The 20,306-nt window shown below is 36.9% G+C and overlaps 1 protein-coding gene across 3 annotated transcripts in view; it reads left to right on the top strand.

The window, feature by feature from the left end:
- The first annotated feature begins 8,007 nt into the window (after window positions 1–8,007).
- Window positions 8,008–20,306, top strand: part of Vgll3 (vestigial like family member 3) — a 47,948-nt gene continuing 35,649 nt past the window's right edge. The window contains exons 1-2 of one of the 3 annotated variants that reach the window (XM_046430567.2): window positions 8,008–8,150; window positions 19,622–19,739. In XM_046430567.2, the coding sequence (XP_046286523.1) occupies window positions 8,025–8,150; window positions 19,622–19,739 (244 nt within the window). In that variant the 5' untranslated portion in view covers window positions 8,008–8,024. Of the gene's footprint in view, window positions 8,151–19,453; window positions 19,740–20,306 lie in introns of all 3 variants that reach the window. The other 2 variants (XM_046430566.2, XM_046430565.2) reach the window with 2 other exon arrangements.

Below are 20,306 nucleotides of genomic sequence, written 5' to 3'. Positions count from 1 at the left end.
GTCTTTTGGGTCAACAATATATATTTAGTCTCACTATTCAGTAAACAAATCAAACTATGAGAATTAAGAGCATCTTTATTACTAATTGCTACAGATGAAATCGCAGCCTCCGAGTCTTCAGATGAGCTCTTCAGTTTGTAACTAGCACTTTGGAGTTCAATACTACAACATTACAAGAGGAATTAATAAAAGCAGGGACCACTTTACTACTGTTAAAAATTATCAGGATAAAATATATCATCTTGAATCAGAGTACAATTATAATCTCTGCAAGAAGTACTGTCAAGAAATACTTGCATGGGTTTTAAAAGACAATTACAAGCTTGCCTATTAAATCTTACCAGGCTGGAGAGAATAGAAGAATGCAAAACATAGTAGGCATGTGACATGCATTACACACAAGTCTGAAACCTTAGATTATTTTTTAATTGACAAAACTAAATAGTGTGCTTGTGAACAGTTCAATCAGAACTCTTAAAATGATTCCCAAATTATGCTTTTAAAAAAGGTTTTTGTTGCCCCACGATTCTAGACCTTGGTCTATTCCACCACTTTCCAAGGTAGTTATTTTAACAGGAAAACAAACAAATGTTTCAACATGGTTCATATTCCACACTATGAGTCTTATCTACATTATTTATCAATCTACAGAGAAGCCCTATTAATATTACTATCCCCATTCAGAAATGAAATATATATAAGAGGATGGGGAGATAAAATTTATGATAAAGAAGCAATGTAGTCAACATTGAACCCAACAGAGAATAAAATTAATGTGGGAGATGTGAGTCTGTCATTCCTTGAGTCATCTAAACTCTCCCATGCCCCTCCTACATTATGTGTATTGCCAAGCTGAATGAGATTTTAGCATTAGCACTTTTTAAATAGTATATATCTTTAAAAATGGCTTTTAAACATGAACTAATATTTCATCTGGTGGTGGTCAACCACAGAAAATAAAGTCTTTTCAATGTTAGAATCCATGTGAAATTTATTGAGATATAGTATTAGTGTATTTAACTCTTTGTAAGGGATTGGGAAAACTTTCAATAGCAAATCAAAATAAAATAAACATTTGGGTGTGATGGCATATGTCTTTAATCCCAGAGACTCCAGAGGCTGAGATAAGATGATCACAAGTTTGAGGTTAGCTACAGCAAAGTAGTGAGATCCTGTCTCAAGACAAAAATTTAAAAGAACTGGAGATGTAACTTAGTGCTAAAGTGCCCCTGGGTTCAATCCCAGTACATTTTTATATTATAATACATACAAATATGCATACGTAATAATTTATAATATATTATTATATATAATATTACATATATATAAAATAAACATATAAAACAAAATACTCCTTTGGGCCATGCATGATTATATTTGCTCTTATTTATTGATTTCAGAACCCCCATAGGGAAGCATCTCTTCAAGTCATGTGGTCTGAGGAACCCTCTGGGTGGGAGGTTAATTTTCTAAGTTATTGTATATAGAGGTGATTCAAAGATGCATGAGATCTCTTAAGATGATAATATAGAATAAGATGAGAAAGGACCATATGCACTATGGAACTCTATATTTAAAGTTTAGGTAGTGAACAAAGAAAGCAGAAAGCATGTCAGAGTAGAGGAAAACAGATTAAAAGAGGAGGATGTCAAAAACAGATGTCAGGAGAAGAAATTTAAGGAGAGATTAATCCACCATATCAAACATTATGAAGTATCAAATAGGACGAGGTTTAAATAATCAACTTTGTATTTTTTAACATGTGAATTACCAGTGATCTTACTGACTTTTGGTGGTGATATGGGGCAGAAGAGTGTTGTGAAAAGGAAGAAAGTGAACAAAAGTTAAATGTTAAAGATTTGAGACTGGTGAAATAAACAGGAGGTGACAAATGTTAAGAGGATATGCATAAGTACCATGAAGTTGTGGGCATTGAAGGACATAAAATAAAAAGCTCTTATTTGCCTATACATTTTGAATTCATATTTTATTTTCTATTACATTGGTACCACCTTAAGATCCAGGCAATCAGAATCCCTCCCTGGCCTCTGAGATTCAGAGTCCCTCTCACTAACCACCTCTCCATTGCACATCTCCTTATGGAACACTGCAGGACCAAGGGAATTTGCTCCTCTAGAGCCTTCCTTTCTAGTGACCCTTGCCCCATGAAACTATTGTATCATTCTCCAATCGTTGCTATAACCAGTAACCACAAACATAGTGATTTTAAACAAAGCACATCTATTATCTTACGTTCATATCTTGTCAGAAATCCCAAGCTTCAGCTTGTTACTGATGTCAGCAAGGTTGCATGCATTTCTGGAGACTCTAGAGGACTCCATTTTCCTCCCTGTCCTGCTTCAGTTGACTTCCTCTCTTCCTCTGCTTTTGATTCCCTTCTTTCTGCCCTCAAAGTCGGCAATGACCTATGGAGTCTTTTACCTTATTTCCTATCAATGTGAGACTGACTCCTCTCTGTCCTTCCTCTTTTTTTTTTTTAAGAGCCCTTAGGATGACATTGGGCCCACCCTGATAATCATAATTATCTTCCTATCTTAAAATTTTCTCCATAGCAATCTTCATTTCATCTATACTCTCAACTCTCTTAACCATGTAAGATAACGTGTTCATAGATTTCAGATATTAGAGTATGGAAAACTCTAGCAGATCATTTTTTCTGCCTAAAATAACCATGTTTTTATACTCATAACCTGCTGATCCTCTACACAAATGATGGACACCCATATCCTCAGAGCCCAGAGCAGGCTGTTTTATCAGTGGGCTCAACTTAGGCCAGAGGCTGCCTCAAAGTTGCTGTTTAGTGGCTGGAATAGGTAAGGAGGGGATTTGGATATATAGCCTGGGATAGCCATGCAAATGTATTTACAGGTCCTCTATGTTTTCTTACATTGTTACCCCAAGCTAAAAGCAGGCTGGCTGTCATCACTCAAAAAAAGAAGTTCCCCCACTTTTGACCCTAACTTATCCCAAGAGATAATTGAAAATCCAGTTCAAGGGCTGGGGATGTGGCTCAAGTGGTAGCATGCTTGCCTAGCATGCGTGAGGCACTGGGTTCGATTCTCAGCACCACATAAAAATTAAAAAAAAAGATATTGTGTCCACCTAAAACTAAAAAATATATATTAAAAAATAAAATATAAAAAAAGAAAAATCCAGTTCAAGTTACCTCTCCAAATTAAAATAAATAAATGAATAAGTAAATGGGAGGTTCACCTCACTAAATGTCAGCTATAAAATTTGGGAACATTCTAGGAAAATTTGCAGGTAGAGTCTTAAAATATAGTGGCTGTAAATTACTGAATCTGAAGAATTGGGAACATTTCAGGTCATTTGGGTATTTTATTAGTATTACAGTGACTGGGATAGAAAAAAGTAGAGGGATAAATATCAGACCAGGTAAGATTTGGCTCCATATATAGATTCAATCAGAAGAGAAGGTAAGTAGTGCTAAAGAAAGAGAAGAAAATACCAGAGGGCAAACTTTGAGAAACATAGGCTGAGAAGTTCATAAAATCACATTACCTTTCATTGTTCTTTCCACGCAATTGTGACTCTTGTACATAATAGCGATGACAATGAATGCAGTGGTCAGATAGTATTATCTGATCTGAGTGACTCATTATACACAGCTAAATGCAACTGGTCTGCACTTCTGCCCACACATTCCAAGGTGACCAAAGGATAATATAATAGGAAACCTCTTTTTTTTTCATGTATGCATGCTTGCATTTGCATAAATGAATATGCATACACATCCATAATGTGAATATAAATGTGAACAGAAGTGTTTAGTCATATATCCTTATTATGTGGTGTTTATTCATATATCCTTATCATGTGATGATGGAAAGAAAATTGAATCAAGATTCAAGAGACTTGGGGCTTTGGTTCTACCACAAGTCCATTATGAGACCTTTCTCAGGCCATATGTTCACTTATCTATGAAACAAGATGTTTTAAACTAAATGACTCTTCTGATTCTTTTCCATTCTAAAACCCTTAACATATACCTTGGATAAGTCAGACATATCTCCTTTTCTACCAGAATTCTAACTTAGTTCTAACTTAGTTCTAACAGTTCTAATTTTTACCAAGGAGACAACTAATACTACAGCCTTTGACAAGATATTTTCTCTCTCTTTTCTATGATTTGCTGCGGTCTGGCTGGGCACAAAATCACGAGCCACTCAAGCAGGAACAAACTTTATTTTTGAAACTGCCACCAATGCCCGTACGCTCCTGGGAAGATTTCCGACCGACCCACGAGGCCTTCTCCCGGACCCCAACAGGAAGTCCCTCCTCCGGAATTCCCTCCTACCGCACTTCCCCAACCAATGGGAATTCTCCAGGAGTCCAGTAGCAGGCCGAGGTGGACAGCAGGAGTCCAATATACATATGAATGCAGATCTTAACATAATCATACCATCTCAATGGCTTGCTGGTGTCACCTTTCAACCAAAAATGCCATGCATCATATTACTTGGCTGTGACTCTTAGCAATGATTTATTCTTTACTTTCTCATTTTTTTCTTTCAACAATAAAAAGGGAAGCTATCAAAAAAGATATTACATTGTAGGAAGATTTTATCAACTACTTCCAGACATTTGTGTCCATGACTTTAGGACCTAAGAACAATATCTTTGTCACAAAATGAAGATTTGCAAGATCTTTGGGCACTTGGAAAGTACCACAAGTGGGGGTATCATATCTTTAATCTAGTTCTGGTTTCTCAATCAACCTTGTAAATGTTAAATGGAGGAGTAAATAAGATAGAAATGATCTCTGCAAGATTCTAGTAGAGGAGATAGACATTAAACACATCATTGGAAAATGTAATTAATTATAATTATATTATCTGAAGAAAAAGTTGGAGCTATTAAGTGTTTTGAGAGGCTGTCCTAGCTTTGTGGTTGAATTCAGTCACTTTATCCTCTAGGTCTTGAATTTTTTCTACCATCAGTAACTTCTCATTCTCTTATTTGAGAGAAAAGCAGAAACATGTTCACCGTTTTAACATTCATTGGTTTCATATATGCTTGGATTTTTTAGATTCTTCTAAAATGTTTTTTATTCCTTCCTTTTTATAATTTATTCAATGAATATTTATTAAGCGACACTTTATAGGGTTGAGATTCAGAAGTAGAAGTCACAATCTCAGCTCTCAAATAGTTATTGTCAGGACAAGCACATAAGCAGTTTCAGGTCAAGTAATTGATTATTAGTAAAATAAGAGCAGTGTCTGTTGAGAATAGAGGCATTAAGGCTACCCTTCATTGGATCTTCTAAAAAATGGTTCCTTGAAGAGCAAGAAAGAATTAGCAAGTGAAGAAGACAGGAAGTAGGCTGTTGGATCAGATGTTCTGCACACCTATAAAAAGACATAGTGGTAGAAGATTCTATGGATCCTACCTAGAATGGGAGCTCTTGATTCAGATGACTACATGGTAGTCACAAAGGCAGAGTCCATGATTGGAAGATTAAAAAAAAAAAAAAGTAATGACACATTTTATGGAGCTACTATGATTTTTTTTAAAGGGATAAAACCTCCTTGCTCTGTTTGATTTGCTGTGTTTGGATCATAAAAGAATAAATAAAAATTGCTCAGAATGGATCTGTACATGAGGCCTGAAAATCAGCAAGGAGCCTCTTGCAGAATTCTGGGGAAGAGATACTGAGAAACTCAAGATCATAGCAACAAGAGTAAGGAAAGGAGAGGAGATTGTCAGCTTGTCAGCATCAATGTAAGATTTGGGATCAACTGGACTCCAAGACTGGAGGTAGGGACTCTGAGGAGAAGAAAGGAGTGTGTGAAGATTCTAAGTTGTCTACTGGTATAGTTGATCACTGATGTTTCAATATCTGGGATAGACATGAAAGCAGGATCAATTTGGGGTGTGGGGAGATCAGTGCTATCATGACCAAAGTCCTTATGGAGCACCTGTGTAGAGTGGTCTAGAAAGAATCCAAATAGATGAGTCTGGGGTATAACCAAGGAGAGTAAATTTGGGAAAATACAGTAATAAACAATTGAAGTAAACTTGTATTTATTTTATTGATAAAAATGCTAAAAAAGCATAATTTAAAGGTCTAACAGTGTAAGTCCCTGATAAATATATTTTTAAGAATCAAGGGATGATAAAATGAATGAATTAATAGGAGATGTTATGGGATAGCAAAATGTTCCTATTCAATTTTATAGTTTATGTATAGTTTATGTCTTTGTGTGTGTGCATTTGTGTGAGAGGATATAAAGATTAACAATATATTAGAACTATACATGTACATTGGTATGCTGGGTCTGGCATAAGAAAAATACCACACACAGACTGGGTGATTTAAACAACAAAATTTATTTTCTCTAAGTTCTGGAAGTTACAAATTCAAGATCCTCCTGCAGTGTTGATTTTAAGTTAGGCTTTTCTTCCTGGCTTGTAGAGATAGCTGCCTTGGCACTGACTCTTCATATGGACTTTCTTCTCTGTCAGTGGAGGGGTGGGGGAAGAGAGAGAGAGAGAGAGAGAGAGAGATCAATCTGAGGTGTCTTCCTCTTGTAAGCACACCAGTCTGTCCAATAAGTCCCAAAGCCATGACTTCTTAATTGCCTCCTTAAGGCCTATGTTCAAATACAATCATATTGGGGGCTGAGGGTTCAACTTGTGAATTTTTGGTGAGGGACGCTATTTAGTCCATGACAAAATCAGCTCATTTGACATCCAAATTGACTTTCTTCTGAGAAAGGACAGATCAAAAACAAGAGATCACTGTGTGTCATAAAAGAGGTAAAGGTCAGAACTAGAGTTTGCTCATTTATAAAATATGTATAATTCTTTTCTAAAACTGATTATATCGCAAAACAATTACATTCCTACAAACATTTTTTTTCTTCTTTTTGGAGAGGATTTATAAGCCACTTGCAAATCAATACATCTTTAAATAGTAGCTGAATGGGTTTGATCAATTTTTTCCCCCTAGAGCTCTATGGAAACCAGGTGGTAAGAGCCAGAAAAGGTACACATCCCACAGGAATGTCTTACCATGAAGATTAAATTTAAAGAGGAATTGCTTGTAGAAAACCGCGTTACATTCTTGGCATGTGAGCACTTGGGATAATATTAACTTTCACTTCGGGGTATTTTTAATGTTTGGAACTAATCTCAGTTTATTTTGCGCCTGCGAGGTTTTACCTCTTTGTACATTTGACCTCCATTTGGGTCTAGTGTTGATGCGCCCTGTAAAAGCTTCTTGGAATTGCGAAGCTCTGGCCCTGGTGTCCAGGTGACACAGACAGGGTGGGATCCTGTGGAACTCTGAGGGCGCGGAGCCTCTAGCATACCATTCTCCTCCCACCACCATCCCATGCTGGGAGGCGGAGAGGGCTGCAAACTTCGCTCCAATCCGCAGCCAGCCCTCTCCAGGGTCCCCCTGCTGGGCGACCCGCCCTCCGCAGACAGAGTTGAGGCAACTTTGCAAAGCTCGGCGTCAGAGCCTGGGGAGGTGAAGCGTTCCCCCTCCTCCCCAGCCTTCTTCCCTCGGTGCCCCCGCCTCCCGGTCCTCGCCCAGCAGCTAGCGCTGGTGATAGGACGAGCCCCGGGCGTGCATTGTGTATATGCAAACCAGTGTCCCGGCTCCCCAGGGCTACCTAACCCGGGCCAGGTCTGTGGCTGCTGCTGCCTTGGGCATCGCTGCCCTCTCCGGAACCGAGCACTGTCATGCTCCGGTTGCAGGGCGGGCGGCTGCGTCCCGGAGTCGCTATATAAGCTCGGGCAAGGGGGCACCCGGAGGGGCTGAAGATGAAGGTGCCCGCGCATGGGCCGCCGCTGATTGCCAACCCCTCCCGAGCTCGCTCCCGGCGCGGAGCCGGAGGCCGCCGAAGACCCGCCTTCGCCGCAGTAGCAGCTGGAGCAGCCACAGAGGCAGCAGCTGCGGCGGTGGCAGCGGCGCCCCTCGCGCCAGCGCGTAAAGCGGCGGCGGCAACTCGGGGTCCGCCTCTGCCCCTGCTGCCATGAGTTGTGCGGAGGTGATGTATCACCCCCAGCCGTATGGAGCGCCCCAGTATCTGCCCAACCCTGTGGCAGCTGCAACCTGCCCCACAGCTTGCTATCATTCGGCTCCCCAACCTGGCCAGCAGGTGAGTCACCGAGCAGGCAACCTGCCGGGGGCGGGGGCGAGGGGCACCGAGAGTATCGGTCTGGGGCTCCTGCGACATCCCGTCCGGCTGGGACGGGTGGCGCAAAGGATGCTCTGGGACCTGCGGAAGCGTCCCTGAGCAGAAAGCTAACAGAAGATAGGAGGAGAGGCTTGGGGAGGGAAGAACAGCCAGGTGGATGGGTGGGATAAGAGGCATTACCTGGCTGGGGGCTTTATTGAGCTGTTGTCACCAGAGCTCAGAGGCTGATCCTCAAAGCCACCCTGACTCTTAGGACTCAGTTCTCTGAAGCTCACCAAGGGCATCTGACTTAGGACTATGTGAGTAAACTTCCTTTAAATCAAATATTTTGTTTCTTTGGAAAGGTGAGAGTGTGCCAGCCAGGTTTTTCGGGATTAGGAGAACGAAGTGTGCCACTGAGGTATAAGAGGCTACCTGAACAGTGAGCTCATGACATGAACTTTTTGGGGAATTTTAGGGTGGAACACTGGCCTAATGCAACCTATATTGAATATTTCTATAACTTCTCGAAGAGCTTTTCTCTGTGACTGTGACTTAGACGGCAGCGATGTCAAGGTTCTTCATTCATTTTCTAATTCCATCAAAGCACAGAGCCTGTTAACAGTGTTTGGTCTGTTGAAACATGTGTTCCCCATTCCAGAGGTAATCTTGAGTCCCTGGAAGCTGGGTTTCCGCCATGCTAGGCGACTGAATGCATCCTTAAAGAGGGACTCAGAACAAGGAGACGATCTAGTTTAGAAGGGAGACCAGGGCTCTGTGGAATCAGACACTAGGAGTCCTTGGATATTACTCACTGAACACCACAAGGTTTAATTAGCACTACATTAAAAAATATATGTGTGTGTTAAGGGACTGTACCAAAATAGGATCCTCCTCAGATTGTGGGGTTTAGAGTCTTAAATGCCACTAGATATGGTTAGGGGTTAGGGCATTATCATTGACAGAATTTACTGATTTCCTTGATTTTTGTTTCTCAGGAAACAAATGTTTTATTGTGGCTCTACGTACTTGACCCTTTAGTTAATTCGCACCTCGAATTTTTATATTTCTTCTTCTGTTCCTTTCCTGGATTGATAGGTTTCTTTGGAAAGAAACTATGACTTTCTATTTAAATTTTAGGGGCTGTAAAATTCAACTGATTCTGTAAGGGTACGTGCCCCAGATTCATCTGCAACACAGAACCAACTTAACTTGTACCAGATAGGGTGAAAAAGGAAGAAGCCCTACTTTCTTGCTATTATTTATTTATTTGTTTATTTGTACTATTCAACAGCTTCAGCATTTCAAGGTGAAATTACTTTTGAAGAGGAGGATGGGGAAACATTTTGTAATTTGTACTGAGGATGAACAGATTAAAACATTTAGTTTAGCTGTTTTTCTTTGGTATATGCAAAATATCAGTAATAGAGGTTTAAACCTATGGGAGTTCAAGTGGGATAAGTGAGGCAAGGAGACCCTGGGGGTATTTTTAACATCCAGTCCAGAATGAAGCTCTTTTCCTCCATCTCTGAAACTCTAGAGGACTTCAGTTAACAGTTGGAGTGTAGATAAGCAACAGATTCAAACTTTATTAAATATTCAGAAAGATAGTTCCCCCTCTTAAAGAAATCTGGTGAGCTAGAAGTTGCAAATAAGGTCTTTTTGTAGAGTTGTGAAATTAATTCAATGAACCTCTGTGTAGGGATTAGTATTGTAATACTTTATTTGTGTTAGAAAGTGCAATCCATTATTAGAAAAATTACAAATTACCAATCATAAAATTAGTTTTCCGTGAGGAATGAATTCATTCTTTTACTAAAAGCTATCAACAAGCTGAAGAATGAACTTAAAAAAAAAATCTTTGTAAACCTGAGTTGTCTACATTTATGTTGTACTATGATCAACTTCTACTGTATTTGAGCTCCTGTAGACATTGCTTAAGTAGAAGTTTGGCTGAGTTGATCATAAGAATTGAGTTGAAAGGGGTGCTTGGAATTTTCATGTTGCTTTTACTAAAATGTCTTGTTCAAATCTCTCTCTCTCTCTTTTTCTTTCTTTTTTTTTCTCTATTTGACATTTGACTGGCTAGGGAACTAAAGAGAGACTTGAAAGTATGACTACTGTTCTTTTACTGTCAAGAGTTTATTTTGATGACCTATATTTTCTATTGGAGAAAAGAGTAAATCAGGAAATTCTTATCAGGCTGACAGCATTTTTAGACTATGCGGTGCGTGGGTGAAGTGGGACTAATATTGACTTGGCCCTAATGCAGTCATCCGAGAATACATATTTTGGTTGTTTTTGCATTCCATAAGGTTTTATCATTATTGTCCAAGAAGATTGTTTTCACCGTACATGGGAAGTGACCCCTAATAGCATCTTGCCTGTGAGACAAAAAAATGGGGCTTCAACTCCTAGTGCTCTTGAAAAACTTATTTATTGAGGAAATAAAAAGGAAAGGAATAAAAAGTCTGACAGTGTAATTAAGAAAGTTTAATGGTCATTTATAAAATGCTAGGAGAGAGAACATTAAAGTTTTATATTTTTTTATTCAGTTGTCCTAATGTATCTTTGCACTGATTTTCCCTTCAAATCTGCATAGCTCTGAGGTGCTCGAATGTTTGCTTTTGCCTCACAAATGCTAGACAAGTAATCTACCACTGAGCTATACCCCTAGTTGTGAAGTCCTTGTAAATTAATGTATCAACATGGTTCATTATCATTATAATGAATCTTAAGCATAGGTATGCTTTTCTTCTCAATGCATGATCATATACTGAAAATTCTTTGTGAACTAACTGAACTTTATTTTCCAAGCAAGTGTATTCTCAGCCTTTCCCCTAACAGCTGATATTTTAAGTTTAGGTTTTTATAGAACATATTATATGTTGTTGGTGAGTGGTCTTAAAAATATAGAAAGCTGCACACACCTAGGCTGTCCTATAATCTGTTATGGAGGCATATGGTAGGCTACATGAATCAAAGTAATTTGTAAGTGTCTGAAGAGTAAATTAAATCCTATAAATTACATGCTATGCATATATCTTACAGTGAGTTGTACAGTGCCAGGTATTTCTGAGAGATGCTAAGCCACCTATTCCCCATGCCCACCATCTCTTTATTGCCCTCACTCATCTATCCTAACATCTCCTCAGGAGAACTCTTGACTCGTGTTTCTTAGCACATGCTCTGGAGGCTGATGACACTGCAGAACGTGTGTGGAAAGGAATGCACTTGTATACTAGCAGTGACAGTAGGAATCAACAGAAAATTTCGAAATATGTGTCAGAAAAAATTGAAGGCAATGATATGAAATCATAGATTCCCTTCATACCCCATGGACTTCTCATCTTAAATGCAGACAGTCTGTTGTCTACCCACCCTACACCATGTTCTTAATGTTCACATTAGGAAGATTCTTAAAGGAAAGTTTTCAGAATTAAGTAGTTTATAAATGAGATGACAAAACCAGAAAACAATCTCCAAATTTCTAATTACGCTCATAAGTTTTTAACAATCACATTTCCGGCTTTGTGAAAGTTAGAACATATTTACTCTGTGCTTTTCAAGGGTAACAGCTGGGTGAATCTGCATGAGTGCTTTCACTTAAAAGAGTTCCCTTGGGAAGCAAAGCTCCAGTTATAAGTTTGTAGAGTTTTTTCAAACTCTTTCTCTGGACTCTGCCACCTTGGTTAAGTCATAAAACTGCTCTGAGATTGTTTGTCATGGAAAAACCCTGGAAAAAGTACTTCACCCTCTCCTTTTTGCATATGGGAAAATGCATGTTCACAGAGTTGAAATGCCTGGTTAGAGATTTAAAAGCTGATTGGAGAAAAAATCAAGGCCACCAGATCCCCTTGCCTCAGTGTAGCATCTTTCCACCATACCATGTGGTCTCTCAGTCTTTTATATATTCTCTCTCTCTCTCTCTCCTCTCTTTTTTGCTCTTGCACAATAGGCTTATTTTTGTCTTTAGTGCCCCAATCAACATTTTTGATAAAGAAGATTAATATGTAGTGGATTTTTGGCCTTGAAGTTTTAGATTCTTTCCAAGTCCTTGGTAGTGTACTTTTTTAAGTTTAGGCATTCCAAAGGCCTTTTGCAAGCATTTGTATTATGCTAATGACTTTTACTATCCATGTTGCATGTTTTATCTATGAGACAGAATATTCACTTAGAAAATGAACATTTATTTATTGAAAAGAAATTACAGGCAGTGGCATTAACAATCAGTTTTAAGTGCCTTGTATTTCATTGCTATTTGAGCATAAGTTTATATTCATTAAAAAGAAAGAATACAATTATAACTTAAATAGTTTCAATATACGGTCAACTTATTTAAGGCAGAGGATTTAATTTTCTTGAAACTGTAAGCAAAGACTTAAATGGATTTGTAAGAATTCATACAGGACTCCTTTGAGAAAAAGCAGCCTCTACCATTCCACACTACACAAATTAACTTGACTACAAAGACTTAGATTAATCTGTCCCATGGCTTTGGGTTCCCAGGAACTTCCTAGCCAGAAAAATTCAAAGATAGAGGGAAAATTAAAGTTTCAAATAACTGAACTATTGGCTCTGGCAGTCAACCAGAATGGAGATTACAATAATTATGGAAAGAGGAGGATTGAATCTATCATGCAGAGTGAGGATATGTTGGCTAACAAGCCAGATACACCCACATGGTGATCCTAGAAATTTAAGTAAAGGATACTTTGACTAAATGCAAGGGAGTCCTACTTCACCTAGCACTTGGTAAAATCTCAAAAAGTTTAAGATGGCAGGGATGCAAGCCATGGCAAGGGAAATGTGGGTGTTCAGAGCAAGAACCTTGCTCTTCTGCTCAGCATCTCTTCAGGCTACTGCAGAAGAGACACTAAGCTGACCTCGCTGAGTAGTGTGTGTATTTCTGTCTTGTATCCATCTATAAAAAGAGAATTTTCAATGAGAGTAAAACAATTATGCATATGATGCCTAGGGCAGATCCTTAAGCAAGTTTATCAGTGAGATGAGTATAATTTTAAAACAGCGTGCTTAACTTGAATCTCATTCTCACAGGTCCTATTTCTAGTTAACCTCTTATTTTTTTTAATACCTAAAGGAATACATCAGCTAATAGATAATAATTTAAGGTATCTCCAGAAAAATATTTTAATTCAAGAAACAGAGGCTCTCTAATTGTTGAATTTCAGGCTCTGGCAAAGATAGTGAAGGCAATAATTTTGGGCAAAGCTCTGCCCTGAGCCTTTCAAAATTCACCTCTTTAAACAGCTGTTTTTTCGCTTAAACTACTCATTTAGGAAGACCCTGAGAGTGCTTCGAACCATTAGATCCAAACAGCTGTTGCTAGAACAACTCATAAATGCCATATTTATAGATATTTCAGTGGATACCAGATTTGTGCCAGTAATTTATAAGTGTGGTCTGAACTGGGGTAACTGAACTATTTTTCATGTGTCTCTTAATATTTGTAGAGGGAAAAAAAAATGACCTAAACTCAACAGGTGTCTTTTCTTCTTAAAGAGATACCATTTTAGTATGCCAAATCACTTGTCCTTGGGAACTGGAGTAGGAGGATTCTGAAGACCTCTTCTTTCTTGTTTATATGAAGATAAATATAGGAAGCACCATAACTAATTGCTAGGAGTTGGGCTAGATGACCCTTGTCTAGATAGGAAGTAGTTTTTTTTTTTTTTAATGATCTGTAGATTTCTTTTTCTTTTTTCCTTTTTTTTTTTTTTTTTTTTTGGCTAGTGTCCTGCAATATCAGAAGAGGTAGCCAATGTAAAAAACATCTAAGTGTGAATCTGTCTAGAGCTCCAGTGTGTTGCTTATTATGATAGCTTTGGATGAGACTGCTGAGATGAAATCAAGTCAAAATTCCTTAGTTTCTAAAGATCAAGCTAAGGGTCAGAAGGCTCAGTGGCTTGCTTAGACTCATGGAACTAGTTTTGGTCAAGTCCTCTTTGTCATTTCAGCCTCCTTAGAAACTAGAAAAAAATTCATAGTTTACTTCCCCACTTTTTTTTAAATTGTTGAATATTAGCTCCTTTTAGAAATAACACAATTCACTATGTAGTTAAACCAGGAGGCCCACTTAATATACTATCATCCTTACTATCTCTTCCAACCACCATGAGTAATTTCAGTTTAGGCACCCGCTACACCTTTCATCTTTGTATCTCCAGACCTCTGTGCAATTACTGACACAAAATAGGAATCAATGGACGATTAGGTGAATTAATGAATAATAGATAATTTGTTTAAAAATCATACACTAAGTCTAGACAAAGGATTATAAAAAACATACCAGAAATTTATACATGGAAACTGTTGTTTCATTCAAAGTAGTTGGTTTGAGAAAAAACACATACCCTAATGATGTGATCATTGCTTAAAACATTTTGGGAATGCAAATTTTGAAATTGCTTCTAAGCCTGTGGCACATTTTTTTGAACATCATAAAAATGGAAAAGTTTTCATCTTTGGAGGTTGGAGTTTTGATAATAACCAGAATCATTTAGAGGCACAGTGCTCAAAAGTAGCTCGTTATGCTAAGTAATAGCATTTCAGATTAAGAAAAATAAATAAAAAACAGAGGATCTTGAGGTGATTGTTTCTTATAAGTTGACTCTTCTCACATTTCCAAAATAGGATTTCCAGAAAAATTGTAGACCAGTGGATTATGTGTCCGATTACCAAGGAGACAGTACATTTTTAGACACTACATTTCATCCAGACTTGCATATATATTTAAGAGCATTGCATTACTTAATAACTATATCCCTTTTTATAATGTAATTTTTAATGCTATAAATAACATTAGACTATCCTAGTTGTCATGCAATGCCATATTGACCGTGGAATTATGTTTGTTTATTCCATCAAAATAAGTTATGTTTTTGAGACTCACCTTCTCCAATCTGTTTTCCTAGCGCATGATTTGTATTAATACAGAAATAGGTTCTAATCCCATGTCTGCCTCTTATTACTTGGATGATCCTGGCTAAATTAGCCAGATTTTGCATATGTAAATTGGGAATTCTGGCAAAATATTTCTGCATGTGAGAGTGAGATATTAAATGAAATAAAATGTATAAAAGGTCTATGGCATGTTTCTACTAACCTAACCCAACCTTGCATTTCCTGATCCATTCACCTCCAAACAGGTGAAGATCTCAAAGCTCAAGTCTCTCTGAGATATTTTTAAAACTCTGTTATTAAAGTAAATTAAAAAAAAATGATGAAGGAGCAATGTGCTGCTCCTACGAGCTTCACAGTTTTGAAACATTTACTAAAAGCCAATGGTTCTTTCTAAAAGCACTGCTCATGTTTTTGAACCCCCCAAAATCCTTGCATTTAAAGAAGATAGCTAGTAGAAGAAATTTTTAAAAAATAAGAAAAGAAGAAAAAGAAAAAGCTATTTCTAAATATCCAATGATTGCAGTGATTCATTAAAATACTTTTGTTTCCTTAGGAAAAAAAGTTTCCACATATGCACAGTAATCATTTGGCATTTTACAGGCTTAAGCCTTGGGGAGTTAGTGGTATTTGGCTCCTGACATGGAAGTCTTTCTCTTGTCAGACAAATCCTTTCCCCTGCACATTCCTGCTGCAGTTTGTTTCTGTTGTGCCTAATGGCAGGCATTGAGGTGGTGGCTAAGGCTTGCACTGCCTGGGCCAACTCTCCTTCACTCTCCTGCTTTACACCTTTGTGAGTTAGCTTTCACTGTATGTCAGTTAACCCATTCATTGCCTCACCTAACTCCAAAGTAATATTACCTGGGGAAATATTGTCATTACTACGCAGTGACAGTGAGACATATATGTGCATTAGGTAAAGTGATTGTAGTCTTTAAGGCCACCTTTGACATCTTCTTAATTTCTGTTAACAATTCTTCAGAGGCTTATAAGGGAATTATGAATACTTATGAGATAGAGTTGTTATTAGGAAGTGATTGTGTATTTGGGGAATAATATAAGTGGGTTACATTTCTAATTTGATTTTAGAAGTTTATGTTCTGTGCATATTAGATTCCATATCAATATTTTAAATTTTATATGATTCCCAAGAAAGAATGTAACTCTAGGGAAATTTCATTCCAAAAAAGTAAACATTGGTGAATACAGAGTATGGCAAAAGCACACACAAGTAGTATGCTGGATTTAAGAAAAAAAAAAAGCAAATCATTGATTTACAATCACCAAAGCACAGATATAAGAAAGTAGTTAAGCTCAAGAGTCTATAAAGAAGAAAATTAGTGTGGTGTGAATGTCAGCATATGAGTTCATTTCTATTTAAAATTTGTTTTTGTATTCTTTATGCTCACAATTAATGTTAAAAAATTTATACTAATTCATATTTAGCATTTCAGGTAGTTATCAGGTCATTTGGATACTTTGAAATTTTTCTTTTAAACAGTGATGTTAACTGTGAGGCTATAAATATGTGAGTTTTGGAGATATAAATATTTAAATTGGTTCTGTATATTTTATGAAAATTTAATCCACTTTATTGTAAAAAAAGTGCAGATGGGAATGATAAATATTCTTAAATACTGCTTATTGATAGGAACATCATAGGCTCCCTTTTTTTAGAACCACAAGTGTTTGCAATATCAAAATGAAGTATTTTGACATGTATATTTATAAGAATATAAACAGAGATATTACATATGTGTGAAATATAAAGGATATAGAGAATCAATGCATGAATGAGCAGAAGAATGATTTTTAAAAACTAGAGTGATAGCTGTTTTGATACAAGGGCAGATTTTGCTTACTTTTCGCCCATGTATATTGAAAAGTATATGAGTTCAAGCATTAATTTATTTGCATTCAGTCATTCAATAACTGACAGAAAAAAACCCCACAAAACTAGTGCAGCATTTGGAAAATTATGTAATCTTAAATAGATTGAAAAATCTGTGTCTTGAATTCAACAGCCATCAATTACAAATTAAAATATTTTATGATTCCTGTTATTGATCACAATATTTTACATTTGTATCAGGATATGCAGTTTTCAAAATTTTTTTCAGTACATATAACTTTAAATTTATTTCACTTAAGAATTAATTCTTGATAAGTGAGGGTTAAAAAAAAACTCTTGCCTTTATTTGGATAATTAACACAGCCAAGGCTATTTTACTTGAAGAATACATATTAAAATTAAACAAGTGAAACTTTTATATGCATAGCCTGATTCTCACAAATTGTGCTGAGAATCAGTTTCACAGATTATAATGAACACTATGGACAGTGAAGCTGCTTTGTAGATCAGTTTTAATATCCCTTCCATAAAAATGTAGTGCTTCTTTCTAGTATGCCAGACTCTTCAAGAAAAAGTGTGTGCATATCCTTCAACAAAGCATGCTTTGAATAAATATATATCTACACACAAGGAAACAGCACTGTGGTTTGACTAATTGATCACAATATCTGTTTAATTTTTTAATGGAATTTGAAACTAGGATTAACTTTAGAGCTGATTTAGTTTAACCCCCTCCTTTTATACATAATCTATGTTATTATGTTGTTTTTACCATTCAAGTAAAATTAAACAGGCTTAAATCTGTGCAAAAATAGATTATAAGAAATATATCAGGCAGTCTTTGCAATTACCTATTCATTATCTATTCATTAACAAATGATACCACAATGACACAAAGTTTAAATTAAAAGCAACACATATATTGTGTAAATAAGAGCCCCAACCTAATAACCACACCTCACAATGTGTTTAAACATCCAGGACCCGCCTCACAAAAGAACATCATTTATAGTTTGGTGCTATGGATTTTCAATCTAGTAATTACATTAGAAACATAGAATCTAGGTTACGTGTTTTGGTAACATTTGCAGAACTAATGAGTAGTATTTTGTAATGATTTAGTTTAGTTTTGTCTATTCACACTCATTTTCTAGCATGTGTTTTTTTTTTGTTGTTGTTGTTGTTCGTTGTTTTTTTTTTTCCTGAAATAAGAAAAATGATATGAGAAGGGATGGGGTTTTACAAATAAGCAGATGATATAGAAAGCTTATTTGGTCACTGAAATAATGCATTTTATAAGCTTTAACAATACAGTGTATATTTAATTCATATTGAAGTAGTTGATAATACAAATAATACATGCTCAGTGAAAAAAATGTGGAAATATCAAAATGCAAGAATAAAAAAATAAACTACAGCTTACTGTTCAAAGAAACAATACCAAATACAACATATTGGTGACTTTTCTTCCACCCTAGATATTCCTCTCCTGTTCCCTGCAATGCATATGCATGCACATCTCTCCCCGATGTTTTATTATGCATTTTGCCTCCATCACTAACATGCTCTGTGATTTTTGAGAAGTCACTTAACTTCTCTATGCCTTAATGTCTTTTCTCTAAGATACAGATACTAATAATAACCATGTAATAGAATTGTCAAGATTAAATGAGGAACTAAACACAAGGTTTTTAGAAGAGTACCTGGCTTAATATGTATTAATTGTTATTGGTGTTATGATCATATATTTCAAAATATTTTTTAAATTATCAGGCTTTTCTCATTTTTATTTGGAAAGTTAGTCCTTTCCAGCATTTTGTATTATTTTCAGTAAGCCACAATAAAATCTTTTTTTCTCTCTATGTAATGGCGGTAAGTGGAACATCTGAAAAATATGTTCCATGCAAAATGGATCTTCACACAGACTTATTTTGTCATTTTAGTTTGATTTTTGAGAAATGAGTTCAGCACATCTGCCAAATCCTTTTATAAGATGCTACATTCCTGTTTTTATTTTAGTTTATTTCGTTTATGAAAAGCTCTTTTCTTCTCCATCGTGCCCTGAGTAAGTTAGATCTCCTATCCACTGTTCTTCCCTGTTTTAAACTATAATGCTACTGAAGATTACATCTTTAAAAGTCAATCAAAAGTGGGAAGAAAAAATAGAAGGAATCTGTCACTTTTTTTAAAAAAAATATTATCTTTTGTAGTACAACTAACTTAAAGAAAAACAAACAAAAATGAAATTCTGACACTGAAAATATACAATTTGAAAATGGCTTTTTTTTTTTTCCTTTAACTGATTTGGAATAGTAGTTTTTTTTTTTTTTTTTAGTGTGGGAAGGAGGCAATTGGTTTGGGGAGGGAAAAGATGGAATAAAGCAGATGAAGAATAATCAATTTGCAAACATATGTTAATATTTAGATTCTTTTTTTTTTAAGTGAAAAGTTAACTGGTTAATGCTTTTTTACAAATGGTCTTTGATACTGTGTTTTGTTTATTCCATCCCAGAAGAAGTTAGCGGTATACAGCAAGATGCAGGACTCTCTGGAAGTCACCCTTCCCAGCAAACAAGAGGAGGAGGAGGAGGAGGAGGATGAGGAGGAGGAGGAGGAGAAAGACCCGCCTGCCGAGATGGAGTACCTTAACTCTCGATGTGTCCTTTTCACTTATTTCCAGGGAGACATTGGGTCAGTAGTGGATGAACACTTCTCAAGAGCTTTGGGCCAAGCCAGCACCTTCCATCCAGAATCTGCCATTTCAAAAAGCAAGATGGGGCTAACCCCCCTATGGCGAGGTAAGAATTCAAAAGCAGATGCTCTCCAGGGCACTGTCTCTGTTTCGCAACTGCCTGTACCAGGTTCCAGCTGGAGACTTGCCTCTGGAGGACGGATATCACTTGCTTTTTAATTTTTAAGGACAGCAAGGAATTTCTTTCAGACAAACAGCTGGATCAGTTTTGTCACATGTGGAATGCAGGGTTGGAAAGGATGCAGTCACACCCCTTAAATTCCTCATGGAAAGTAGCAATGCAACCGGCCTGAGTTTATAGTGGCCAAATCAAAAAGCAAAGCACCATTCCTGAAGCCCCGATGGCCCAATTTTGGATCTCTAAATAATAGGCGTGCCTGAATCTCTTCTAAAAAAGGCTAGCTTTATTGCCCATTCCTGTAGGTGTTTCGTGGTGACATAGTGGAGATTTGAGTCTGACCCAGGGACACAGTCTGTGTTCTCTCCATAGCTTGCTTTTCAGCCGATTTTGGATTAACTCTTTAAAGTGTACAGCTAGGCATTGTTGGCAGCATTTCTATGATATAAAGTGATGTTTCACCATAATAAAGAAAACGGTGCAGATTGAGCATCT

Source organism: Marmota monax, unplaced genomic scaffold (genome assembly GCF_021218885.2).
Source record: "Marmota monax isolate L192 unplaced genomic scaffold, Marmota_monax_Labrador192_F-V1.1 WCK01_AAM20220418_F8-fsc00016, whole genome shotgun sequence".
Lineage (NCBI taxonomy): Eukaryota > Metazoa > Chordata > Mammalia > Rodentia > Sciuridae > Marmota > Marmota monax.
The sequence above is the reverse complement of the archived record's forward strand: the minus strand, read 5'-3'. Positions and strand labels throughout refer to the sequence as shown.